This window comes from Zingiber officinale, chromosome 2A, assembly GCF_018446385.1.
Source record: "Zingiber officinale cultivar Zhangliang chromosome 2A, Zo_v1.1, whole genome shotgun sequence".
Classification (NCBI taxonomy): Eukaryota; Viridiplantae; Streptophyta; class Magnoliopsida; order Zingiberales; family Zingiberaceae; genus Zingiber; species Zingiber officinale.
Genome location: NC_055988.1, coordinates 91,505,600 through 91,519,252, shown reverse-complemented (window position 1 = coordinate 91,519,252; position 13,653 = coordinate 91,505,600). Strand labels below are relative to the sequence as shown.

The window sequence follows — 13,653 nt, the reverse complement described above, 5'->3', positions numbered from 1 at the left end:
AGTACGCAGCGGAAAAAAAAAACTATGATGAGAAAAGAAATGAAGACACAATCGGTTTACTTGGTTCAGAGCCTTCGTAGACTCCTACTCCAAGACCCAGGTCCCTCGGACCTATTGATAGAAAATCCATTAAATTTTCTATCGGTAAACTCCCGATAGAGTAATCGAATATAGAAGAAGAAGAAAAGTGTAACAACCCTACATTTTTCTTATGCAAATATATAAAAGAAATAATACTAAAAGTACTATTACCAACACGAAAAGATGGAGATCCGGATGCGTTCGTGTGTTGGGGTCGGTCTGCCAGCAGTGATCGGATGTAATAGAGCAGTAGTAAAGTAGTAGAGCATTTTACATGTTTTCAGAGTAGTAGAAGGATCGTTTGAGTTTATATGAAGGACGATGCATTAAGGCTGGCCGAAACCTATTTTTAAAAGGTGTTGAGGGCGCTTTCAACCTCAAATCTCATCGCATAATCTTCGGCTGCTAATCAGCTCCGATGCCTGCTGTTTCTATCCGCGCAAGGGCGCCTCCAAGCGCTTTGAGGCACCTCCAATGCACCTTCGAGGCGTCACTAGCGTACTTTAGGGTGCCTTCACGCAAATCTGCGCATAGACGCCTCCGCTGGGTCCAAGGTACCTGTAAACACTGTTCTGAGACGTCTCTGTGCACCTCTGAGGTGTCTCAGACACTGTTTATTCAAGGCTAATTTTTACCATTTAACCCTGCAAGTTCATGTTAGTCTAATAATAAGAAATAACCTACAAAACAATGTTAGTACATTTATAAAATAACATTATTAATTAGATCTTATCTTTCTAAGACTAAGATCTAGTCATGGTCTCGGCTTAGATATCTGAAATGTCTTTAAGCTAGACCACGCCTATAGCCACATTGAGACTCATCCTCACTGGTTCACTCTCCTCCAGTGACTTACCTACACTTCCCATTTGTAGCCACTTGACTTGCCTTTTGTCCCACCAGGTTTGTCGGTAGTGATCGGATGTAGAAGAGCAATAGCAAAGTAGTAGAGCAGTTTACATGTTGTCGGAGCAGCAAAAGGATCGTTTGAGTTTGTATGAAGGATGATGCATTAAGGCTGGCCGAAACCTATTTTAAAAAGGTGTTGAGGGCACCTCCAATCTCATCTGAGGCGCCTCCAACCTCAAATCTCATCGCATAATCTTCGGTTGCTTATCAACTCTGATTCTTGCGGTTTCTATCCGTGCAAGGACTCCTCCAAGTGTTCTGAGACACCTCCAATGCACATCTAAGGCACCTCTCGCTCACTTCAGGGCGCCTTCACACAACCCAATAATAAAAAATAACTTTAAAAACAGTGTTAATACATTTATAAAATGACATTATTAATTAGATATTGTCTTCACAAGATCAGGATCTAGTCATGGTCTTAGCTTAGACATCCGAAATGACTTTAAGTTGGACCACGCCTATAGTCTCACCGAGACTCGTCCTCACTGGATCACTCTCCTTCAGTGACTTACCTTCACTTACCATTTACAACTGCTAGACTTGTCTTTTAACCCACCAAGTTTTCTTGCCAGTTGTTAGGTCCGCAAACTTAATTGGACTTCGGCTAGTTGCTAGGTCCCACAGATCCAACTGGACTTCCTGCCAAATATCAGGTCACACTTTGATCTATCAGGTCACACCTTATATCTAAAAATTTCACTATTTTCATTCTTTTTTCGTACAAACACCTATTGATAGCCTACTGAGATTACATCTTTAGGTGTTCAAACTATGGGCCTAAACACTTTACGGTTCTCTAGATATCCTAATTTAGTCTGTATAGTTGTCTTCCATTTTGGCCAGTTATTTCTTTCTTTATAATCTTTAGTAGCTTGTGATTCAGGATCTTTATTACCTTGCACGATGTCAAGAGTCATATTGAAAGAAAAAAACATCATCACTAGTTGTATTATTTCGAAATCTCATTACCTATATTTTATGAGATATTAAATAATTTATTGAAATCTCATTATTTCCATGTAACTGTGATTCCTCAGGAACAACATTTTTCATATCAGATTCATTGATTTCTTTTACTATATCATCTGGAATTGTTTCTTCTAAAGCTTTTGATTCTTCTTTTTCTTGTATCTTTCTTTTCAAGGTATAGTGTCTTTTATGTAAATTGGTCGACCATGCTTCTATCGTATTCTAGATACATTTGTAGGTGAGTAATAGATGGTCCTGCAAGGACATTAATTTTTACTGGAATATTTTCGGATGCACCGAGCCCATCGGCTCCCTTCCGGTGCCGTCCTTCTCGCTAGCTGCGTCTTCCGCTCGACTTCCTGCGTTCCTAAGATCCTGCACACTCAGACATATGGATCAAACACAAAGCAGGACCTAACCAACTTGGTTGATTACATCAAAACAATCACGGAGTCTAACAATCTTCCCCTTTTTGATGTGCATCAACCCAAATTAAAGTTAGGGTGAAAATAGACAAATAGTAATTTAAAGAAAATTTCTAAACTAACATTTTTAAGCATAAATTTGCAATTAAATAAAATTGTAACTATTTAATTAAGAGTTAAACAGAATTTTTTAAAACTCAGAGTAATAAAAAAAAATTCTCTCCCCTTAAACTTATATCTTTCTCCCCCCTTTTGATCACAGCAAAAATGAGGTAATAATAAGAGAATATGATATTTATTTTAAAAAATATTTAGCAAATTCTTAAGTTAGAAGAATTTCTGAGCAAAATGAATTTTTAGAATTTTCCAAAAAAAATTTCTAACTAAAATAAATTTTTTGAAAAAAAAAATTCTAAGTTAAATGACTTTTTGGAATTTACTAGATAAAATTTCTAAGTAAATTGAATTTTTAGAATTTAACAAAAATCTAAAATGAATTTTTAGAATTTTCCAGAAAAGGAATTTCTAAGTAAGCTGATTTTTTTTTAATTCTAAGTAAAAATTTTGAAGATTTTTAAAGACAATGTTTGACAAACTTTCAAAACATTATTTAATTCTAGTTTAATGTTTTTTCAGAAAGTTAATTAAACATTTTATTTCAATATTTCAGCTTCCAGGTCGTGGCGAGGCACTAGGCCTTCTTGGTTATTGGAGCAACAACCACTTCCTTAGACAAAGCCTCATAGAGAAATATTAACGTTTAGTTTTCTTGCTGGAAACTTTAATAATAAAATAAATTTAGTGTAATAAAGCTTTTGGAACCCAATAGAGGTTCCTTCCTACTGGATTAATCAGAAACTTAGGGGGTATATAATTCTTGAAAAATTTCCTAAGTTGACCTTGATGATGTTTAACATACCAGTTTAATTTTTTATAAATTCTAAATTTTGACTTTTGAAAAACATTTATTTTAAAACATGCATCAGTTTTTAAATTTAAAATTTCTAATTTTAAATTATCATTTTCTGATTTTAATTTATCTAAAATTCTATTTAAGTCAGCATTCTCTTTTCTAATTTGAATAAATCTTTAGAAAGAGATTTAATAAATTGAAAGGACTGAGTCGGGGGTTAGATTACATACCTTACTTACCTGACTTGGTGATGCTCCCCCTTCACTACAGCTTTCTTCCTCTGATGTTCCTCCCTCTTCATCTATGCTCATTTCTGAGCTTGACTCTTCTTCCAGCTGATGGTTAGCTATTAGCACTAACCCCGAGAATTCTTCGATGTCTGACTCGGAGGATGAGTCTGAGAACGTGGCCTTCAGGGTCTTGTATCTGGAGGATTCTGGCTTCTTGTACTTTACCTTTTCCTTTTCTTTCTGCTTGTTCTTCAATTTAGGCAGTCATCCTTGATGTGCTCTTCTTCGTTGCAATTGTAGCAACGGACTGTCCTTCTCTTTTGATGATGTTTACTCGACTGCGATCTAAATTTGTTAGATTTAAAAAACTTATTAAATCGTCTTACCATTAATGCAGCTTAGGATTCGTCGATCGAGGCTTCGGAGCCAGAACTGTTTATTCTTGTCTTTAGGGCAATGTTCTGACTAGTCTTCTCTACTCCATTGGGCTTTGCAACTTGAGATTCGTGAAGTTAAAAAGTAGAAAACAAATTTTGTAAAGTACTTACCTCGAAATCCTTAGAGATGTAGTATGCATCTACTAAGGACACCCATTCTGGAATTCTGGGGAAGGCGTTGAGCGCGTACCGGATCGAGTCCTGGTTCGTTACTTGTTCTCCAAGGTTGCTTAGTTGAGTTATTAGCTCCATAATCCTTGCTTGGAGTTGCGTTACCTTTTCGCCTTGGTTCATCCGGATGTTCGTAAGTTGAGTCCGAAGGATATCGCGTTTTGCAAGTTTCGCTTCGTATGTACCTTCGTGAAGCTCCAGGAATTTTCCCAGAGGTCTTTTGCGGAATCATAGCTTCCGATCCGACTTACCTCTTGTGGTGGCAGCACGCTAAGCAGGTGGAATTCTCCCTTTCCGTTGGCGACAAACTTGACTTGCTCCTTCTTGCTCCACTGATGCTCTTCTTTGTCTTTCGAAACTTCAAAATCATATTTCATAGTTAGTAAAATATCGAAGTCGGTTTTAAAAAATACCTTCATCCGACATTTCCACATCGCGAAGTCTCCGTCGAACTTCGGGGGATGAATGCTTGTTCCGGCCATCTTCTTGATCTTCGTACTTCAGTCGACAATTAGTCCTTCTGAGGCGGTCTGGCTCTGATATCAATTGTAGGTGCAGCGGAGGCTGGCAAGAGAGGGGGGTGAATTGCTTAAAAAAAAATAAAATATACCCTCCTCGGATCTTTCAACTCAAAAGTGCAATAACAATAATAAGATAATTGAAATAAAGAAATAGAAATGAAATCGAGACTCAGCAGTTAACCTGGTTACAACCAAGAGCGTTGTTAATACAGGGCGATGAAAAGCGCACTAGAAAAAGTCTCCTTTACTAAAGGTGGAGAAACCTTTTACACTTTAACAGCTCAGAACTATTGCTAGGAAATGATTACAGAGTTAATTGAACAATTGATGATTAATTCCTAGGTCCATGGGTCATTTTATAGCTCCTGGAAAGTCTATCCCGTAGGTCTAAGGCGCCTCCAACTGAGGTCCAAGGCGCCTCAGGTCGAGTGAACAGATAAAACTCTATCCGGTCGACAATGGACGTTTTGACCGGGATGAAGGCACCTTCATCAAACCTTGAAGGCACCTTCAAGGTGAAGGCGCCTTCAAGCCATGATGAAGGCGCCTTGAGCTGCCTTTCCAGCTCGTTTTCTTCTTTGCTTCAACTTCCGAAGTTCCGTCCTTTTGGGTGATTCTGGCCAACCGAAATAGGCTCACTCGAACTCAGTTTCCGGCCTTCTCCTCGAGCAGCCTTCCTCCCCGGCTTAACGTCCCTCGAACGTCGCACATGTTCTTCTCGCCCACCGGTGTACTCTTCCGCAGCTCTCTCATCCTTCGGACGCACCGAGCTCGTCGGCTCCCTTCCCGTGTCGTCCTTCTTGCTAGCTGCGTCTTCCGCTCGACTTCCTGCGCTCCTAAGCTCCTGCACACTCAAACACAGGGATCAAACACAAAACAAGAACTAACCAATTTGGTTGATCACATTAAAACAACCACGGGGTCTAACAGTATTCACTTAGACGATTATACCACATACGCCCCGATTACTTTAATTCATATAATGATTTTTGTAACTTTAATGAGAACATAGTCTTGGGGGTTGCATCATTTGTTTCTGGTGATTTAAATCCTTCAGGAATATATATATATATATATATCACTATCAAGTGAACTATATATGTAGGACCGATGCATGTGAAAGGGGGGAAGTGAATCACGTGATTTTAAAAACTTTATTTTGTTTTGAAATTAAGTACGTAGCAGAAAAAAATAAACTATGGCGAGAAAAAAATGAAGACACAATCGGTTTATTTGGTTTGGAGCCTTCGGAGACTCTTACTTCAAGACCCAGGTCCCTTGGACCTATTGATGGACAATCCATTAAATTTTCTATCGGTAAACTCCTGGTAGAGTAATTGAATACAAAAGAAGAAGAAAAGTGTAACAACCCTATACTTTTCTTTTGCAAATATATAAAAGAAATAATACTAAAAGTGTTACCAACATGAAAAGATGGAGATCCGGATGCATTCATGTGTTGAGGTCGGTCTGCCAGCAGTGATCGGATGTAATAGAACAGTAGCAAAGTAGTAGAGCAGTTTACATGTTGTCAGAGTAGCAGAAGGATTGTTTGAGTTTGTATGAAGGATGATGCATTAAGGCTGGCCGAAACCTATTTTTAAAAGGTGTTAAGGGCACCTTCAACCTCAAATCTCTTGGCATAATCTTCGGCTGCTTATCAGCTCCAATGCCTGCTATTTCTATCTGCGCGAAGGCACCTCCAAGCGCTCTGAGGCACCTCCAATGCACCTTCGAGGCGTCTCTAGTGCACTTTAGGGTGCCTTCACGCAGATCTGCACGTAGACGCTTCCGCTGGGTCTAGGGTACCTCTAAGCACTGTTCTGAGACATCTTTGTGCACCTCTGAGGTGTCTCAGATACTGTTCATTCAAGCCTAATTTTTACCATTTAACCCTGCAAGTTCATTTTAGCCCAATAACAAAAAATAACCTGCAAAATAATGTTAGCACATTTATAAAATAGTATTATTAATTAGATCTTATCTTTCCAAGACTAGGATCTAGTCATGGTCTTAGCTTAGACATCCGAAATGACTTTAAGCTAGACCACGCCTATAGTCTCATCGAGATTCATCCTCACTGGATCACTCTCCTCCAGTGACTTACCTTTACTTCCCATTTGTAGCCTGACTTGCCTTTTGACCCACTAGGTTTGTCGGCAGCGATTGGATGTAGCAGAGCAGTAGCAAAGTAGTAGAGCAGTTTACATGTTGTCGGAGAAGTAGAAGGATCGTTTAAGTTTGTATGAAGGATGATGCATTAAGGCTGGCCGAAACCAATTTTTAAAAGATGTTGAGGGCACCTCTAATCTCATCTGAGGTGCCTCTAACCTCAAATCTCATAGCATAATCTTCAGTTGCTTATCAACTCTGATTCTTGCGGTTTTTATTCATGCGAGGATGTCTCCAAGCACTTTGAGACACCTTCAATGCACCTCCGAGGCACCTCTCGCTCACTTCAGGGTGCCTTCGCACAGATCTGCAAGCGGGCGCTTTCGCTGGGTCCAGGGCACCTCCAAGCACTGTTATGAGGTGTCTCTGCGCATCTCCGAGGCACCTCAAATACTATTCATCCAATGCTAATTTTTGCCATTTAACCCGGCAAGTTCATATTAGCCCAATAATAAAAAATAACCTGTAAAACAGTGTTAGCACATTTATAAAATGATATTATTAATTAGATCTTGTCTTCCCAAGACCAGGATCTAGTCATGGTCTTGGCTTAGACATCCGAAATGGCTTTAAGCTAGACCACGCCTATAATCTCACCGAGACTCGTCCTCACTGGATCACTCTCCTTTAGTGACTTACATTCACTTACCATTTACAGCCACTAGACTTGCCTTTTGACTCACCAAGTCTTCTTGCCAGTTGTTAGGTCCGCAAACCCAGCTGCCAGGTCCCAGAGATCCAGCTGGACTTCTTGCCAAATATCAGGTCACACCTTGATCTATCAGGCCACACCTTGTATCTAACAATTTCACTATTTTCATTCTTTTTTTGTACAAACACCTATTGATAGCCTACTGCGATTACATCTTTAGGTGTTCAAACTACGGGCCCAAAGACTTTATATTTCTCTAGAGATTCTAATTTAGTCTATATAGTTGTCTTCCATTTTGGTCAGTTATTTCTTTCTTTATAATCTTTAGTAGTTTGTGATTCGGGATCTTCATTACCTTGCACGATGTCAAGGGTCATATTGAAAGAAAAAACATCATCTCTAGTTGTATTATTTCAAAATCTCATTACCCATATTTTATGAGATATTAAGTAATTTATCAAAATCTCATTAGTTCCATGTAACTGTGATTCTTCAGGAATAACATTTTTCACATCTGATTCATTGATTTCTTTTATTGTATCATCTGGAATTACTTCTTCTAAAGCTTTTGATTCTTCTTTTTCTTGTATCTTTCTTTTCAAGGTATAATGTCTTTTATGCAAATTGGTCGATCATGCTTCTATCGTATTTTAGATACATTTGTAGGTGAGTAATAGATGGTCCTGTAAGGACATCAATTTTTATTGGAATATACTCTACTGGTATATATATGCCTTTGTCACAATTTTGGTATTAACAAAAGCATTAGACAATTGGTTTGCAATTCTTTGCAAGTGAACGATTTTTTCCACTTTTTATCCACATTGATTGTTGTAGGAATCAAAATGAGATAATGTTTTTTTTCATTCCAACAAATTTTTCATTATTTTTTAGGATACAACTTTGCCCCTAACATTGAAAATTTATTTATCAAAGTGGCAATCTGCAAATCTTATAGTAAACAAATCACATGTTAAAGACTCAAAATATCTAATAATGGATGATGAATTATATCCCTCATAAATATGACGAAAAAATAATTTCCATCGCTAAAATTGTGATGGAAAAATAATGCCGGCACTAACTTTAGCAACGAAATTCAATTTTCATCGTTAAGTTTAATGACGAAAGTTTAGTTCCATCCCTAATTACCTATGGAAATTTAATTTTCATCACTAAATAATGTTGATGACCATATATGTGCAACTAAAATTATTAAACTCTAATCGATCACTAAATATATTTAGCAATCGATTAACGACCAATATTCGATCGCTAATCGTGATTTTTTTTTGGTAGTGATCGTTGTCCAGGCCTAAAGATACTCCTTCGGATAATGAACACACCTTCTCGAATTATTATAAGATCGAGGTGAGGGTTTAACCACCCAGTGTTTATGGTCTATTGGCAATTATTTTTCAAGATATAAAGATCTTTAATTAAAAATGAACCCTCCAAATTTTAATTCCTAATGAACTTTCAATGCTTTAAAGAGTAGATGATCACTTTAACAAATATTCTTTTATGCGTAATCAACATGCATTGCCTTTATTGATTGAGGAGCTTTTGCTTCTCAATCAATTTTGACTATTAAATCCAAGCCGATTGAATTTGATTGTAAACTCAATTTAATCATCTTGAACTCTTTGTAGGATATCACAAAACTATTAGTTTTAGGTCATCTGGCAATGGTTAGACTATATATTTTTTCTCCAATGAGAAATGGATGATCTTCATGTGGATTTTCAGATTTATTTTAATGGTCGATGAAAAATTTTTATAGGATTCGACCGCTCATTCATGAGATTAGTCGATTGGAAGAGTTGAATATTTGATGTCAACTAAAAATATAATAAAAAAATAAATAAAAAACAAATCTATTTAAGTCAATTTGATTTTCGCTCAAATAATTTCTTATTCATTTGAAAATTAATTTATTATAGTCCATTCATAAAATAATTTATCTATATCCCTATATATCAATTAATTAGTTAAACTAATTTCTAATATATAGAACCCTATTCATCTAAGACATGACAAAATGGGAAAATAAATAGTCCTATACCATTCACGATGATTGACATCAAGACACGACAAACTAGGAAAACAAATAGTTCTGATGATATCATTGATAACATGAACATTTGATTAGTTCTATCAAAATATTTTAAGATATGACGGTCAAGCAGTATTATTATTGGATCGAATGTAGGAATCTCTTTAATATTTTGACATTCAATTCCAACATTTCTTTTTCATGATGATTCTTGTGAATCTAGTTAGGGAGGATTAGATTCGTACGTTAATTATTGAGTCAAATTAATATATTTATATAGGGAAATGTTATTCTACACAATAAAGTTGGATGTCGTTTTTTGGACGACTCTCACAACTAAAATACTCGGGAAGCTCGGACCAAGTCTGAACACTCCAAGTTACGAGGGTCGTCTAGGAAGGATGTTCAAATTAGTTGTGCAAGGTAACATTTGGGTATATTTATGTATATATCCCAGCTCCGACTAATTGTAAAGGTAATTGATCTGGATCTAAGATAGTTTTTCAGTGACTATTAGTATTAATTGGAAAATATAAATATGTCATAAGTAACATGGTTTGACCATTTTGGCATTAACTATGTGTTTGCCCAATTCACTGCTCGATCATTTTAGCACCATGAGTTCGCCTAATCCATTTACTTGAAAAATTAGCTCAACATGTTTGATCCTCTTATTCTCGTCTAATTCGGTTTGCTCAACCTACTCGATCAACTCGGCCTACTTAGTTTGCCCGCATACCCAACTTGCTCAGTATCTCAAATTACCACTCAATATGATTTGTTCGTTTGACTTTTATACTCACTCAATTTGCCAAGTCCACTCGGCTCATCTAATTTGTCTGCCTTAACTTGACCTACTTAATTAATCTAGCCCATCCAACTATACTACTATTCAATTGACTAAATCATCTATCTATCTTGCTCATCTCTCTATATACTTTGGACCCATCTACCACATTATTAGCCAACCATATAAATTTTAAATATGCATTTAAGTTGTCCCAGGACAATAGCGCAACCGTTAGTTAGACTTTTCAGCAATAATCAAAGAATTTAAGATTTGAATTTTAACTGTAATACACAGTAAATATTTTTTCAAGAAGGGAGAAAACAAATGCATTAAGTTGCATTTATGATTCCATAAACATTCTTAGAGAGTTGGAGTAGGATAATTCCTACCAACCAACCACACATTTAATCAACTAACTAGCTTTTGCATTGCCAATAAATAATCTCATCCTTGTTCCCTGAGCCCACCTTCACCCAACCAATGTCATCGGCCCATTCATCTATTTCTAAATTATTGTATTTATTCATTTATTCATTCATTCATTCATTTTAGCAAAGCTGCCTCTTGCCATTTTCTTTCTTTCTTTATTTATTTATATTCTTTCTATGCTGCGTATTTATTGATCCCAATGGAGAAAGAGTTTCCACTTTTTCTCTTCCCCAGCTTCCGGCTTTCTTTCCTGCTTCTTTGTTTTTTCTTCTTCATCTTCTAATATTATTATTATTATTATTATTATTATTATTCCATGCCATGTCTTCTTTGTTTCTCCATCAACTTAAATCACTCTGAAATTTAAATAAATTTCCAGAAAAAGATAGATAGAAATTGAGTACCATTTGCTATGGATTCCGGCAACACCAGTAGCCTCCACTCCTCCTCCGGCGGCGGAGGAGGCGGCAGCGAAGACGTCGACTCCCTCTCCGCCTTCTTCCACACATCCGCCTCCCCCTCCGGCGTCGCGCTTCCGACTCCGCTGCCCCCCTCTTCCTCCGTAGGTTCTCACTTCCTCGACTACTACTCCCTTTTCTACCATGATTCCTCCTCCTCCTCCCCGGCTCCGCACCTCCCCTCTGCCTCAGGAAGCCAACCTTCAACCGCGGAGGTGGAGGCGCAGGCCGATCCCCCGGCGGCTCCGCCTCCGCGGAACTCGAGGAAGCGCTCCCGCGCCTCGCGCCGAGCCCCCACCACGGTGCTCACGACGGACACCTCCAACTTCCGCGCCATGGTCCAGGAGTTCACCGGAATCCCAGCCGCCCCCTTCGCCGCCCCCTCCGTCTCCTCCTCCCTCTTCCTCCGCCCCCGCATCGACCAATTCCTCCACCCCTCCTCCTCCTCCTCTGCCGCTGCGTCACCCTTCCTCCTCCGCCCCTTCCTCCACAAGCCCCACTCGCCTCCCTCCTTCACCAATCCCATTCCCAATCCTCCTAGTCTTCCCCCTTCTCTAAACCTAACAAACACCGCCTCCACCTCCGCCTCCGCCGCCCTATCTAACCCTATTTCTAACCAACTCCCGCCCAACCTCCACTCTCTCCTCCACCCACCGATCCCACCAACCTTCTTCGCCTCCGACGACTTCGCGGCCCTTCCTCCGGCGCTCTTCGTCCCCGACCCTGCCACCTCCAACTGGGCCGGCGTCGACTTCTCTGGCGCCGGCGTCTCGCGACCACACATCAGCGTGGCCGGGAGTTGCAAGCCATCCTACGCCTCGCCGGCCGCGCCGGTGGCGGAACGAGTCATCGGGGAAAAACCAGAGGCGGAGGTGGCCGGAAGGAACAGCGACAACGCGGCAGAGCCATCGTGGATTCGTTCTTCGTCCGATTGATCGATTAAAATTAGGGATTTCATTTGGAGAGGTAATTTAGCTTGACGAAGAGAAGAGGCGCTCGTTGCTTTTGTTACGCCCTTCCCGCTTCTCTCCTCTCATGTATATACCGGTACGCGTTACGTTATCATTGATCACTTCTCGTCCTCTCTTCTCTCTCTCTCTTTTCGGTTTATGTCGGTTTTTATACGTCGAAAACAACGGGATTCCGTTTTATTCGTTGGTTTTCTTCTCCGATATGAATAATTCTTCGTGCGATTTCTTCGCACAAGCCAGCTATGGAAACTATGGACGTTCATGGTGCAATTAATCATGCAATCGAACCAATCAATCATTTTACATATAATCTCCTGATAAATATCACATTATGGACAGTGATGAAATGAACATTTTTCTTCCTTTATATTATCTTTTTTCTTGTTTTGTGATGTGATTTTGGTTGGCAAATGTTTCACCTACTCTTCCTGTTCTTTTTTGCCTTTTGTCAGAGATAGCAGCTCATTGATTAACCTCATCAGCGTGATGTTTCATTTTGCCTTTACATTATCTAGCTAACTTATTGATTATATCAAGCCTAGAAAACAATAGCATTGCCGATATAAATATAAATATCCATGCACTACCATACATTCATTCTTCATCTGTCAATACCATAATGAATTAATGACACAGAAGCCATTATTTAGATATAACAGAGTCGCACTCAATATTCTTCACCGAAACCTGCCTCCTGAGCACACCGAATAAAACTATTTTTTTTCTTATTTATTTTGAAAATGTGAAGCAGAAAAGGCTAGGAATTGAAAATGATAGGTTGAGTTAAGAACTTGTACTGCTATATAAACTGAGTTATCGCCAACCAAAAACCTTTAACATGATTATAGAGTCTCCCGATTGCCTACTAATTAATATGGTTTAGATTTCCATTTAGGACTTGATTTGCAGGTGTATGGGTATAAGTAGTATTGAATTTGGATGAGGTTGATTATTTTAGAACTCATTTTGGTCTCTGAGGTGGTAGCACTTTGGTCGAGCTAGACCACATATCAACTTAGCATGCCCGATGTGGATGCGATGTAGCTGAGTTTAACAGCTGGGTGTGGATCTAGCTAGTTCATCTGAAGTTGAAGTGACTCGTTCAAGGTGGATAGTTATGCATGCTTCATCAAGATTCTACTCATTCAAAGTGGTCAGAAGTTGATTGTATATATTAATGAACCATAGTGTAGGGTTGAGGTGTCCAACTTAGTTTCACCATAGAAGGGACTGAGGGCGTGTGACTCCTTTTGTTAATCTCTCTGTGAAAGCTACAGAGGCTCTTAGAGACCTCTGTAAAGATCAAACAAAGTTTCTACTCATTGCTTGTGATCCCACATACCATCTCATGTTCGCACTATCGTTCTCTATAAGTCAAGCATATACGATATCAATATAACCTGCAATAAGTCTCATGTTTCAGATTCCCAATTGTGGATCCAAATATTGGGCTTGGTTACATTTAG

The 13,653-nt window shown here is 38.8% G+C and overlaps 1 protein-coding gene across 1 annotated transcript; it reads left to right on the top strand.

Moving 5' to 3' along the window:
• The first annotated feature begins 10,928 nt into the window (after nt 1-10,928).
• LOC122041514 (putative protein TPRXL) lies at nt 10,929-13,250 on the top strand. Its single transcript, XM_042601222.1, has 2 exons — nt 10,929-12,263; nt 13,097-13,250. Exon 1 carries the CDS (start codon nt 11,171-11,173, stop codon nt 12,149-12,151), a length of 981 nt encoding a protein of 326 aa, XP_042457156.1. The 5' UTR covers nt 10,929-11,170; the 3' UTR covers nt 12,152-12,263; nt 13,097-13,250.
• The last annotated feature ends 403 nt before the right edge of the window (nt 13,251-13,653 follow it).

Excerpts from the sequence above, each read along its gene's own strand:
- LOC122041514 (XM_042601222.1), top strand. The coding sequence starts at position 11,171 with ATGGATTCCGGCAACACCAGTAGCCTCCACTCCTCCTCCGGCGGCGGA.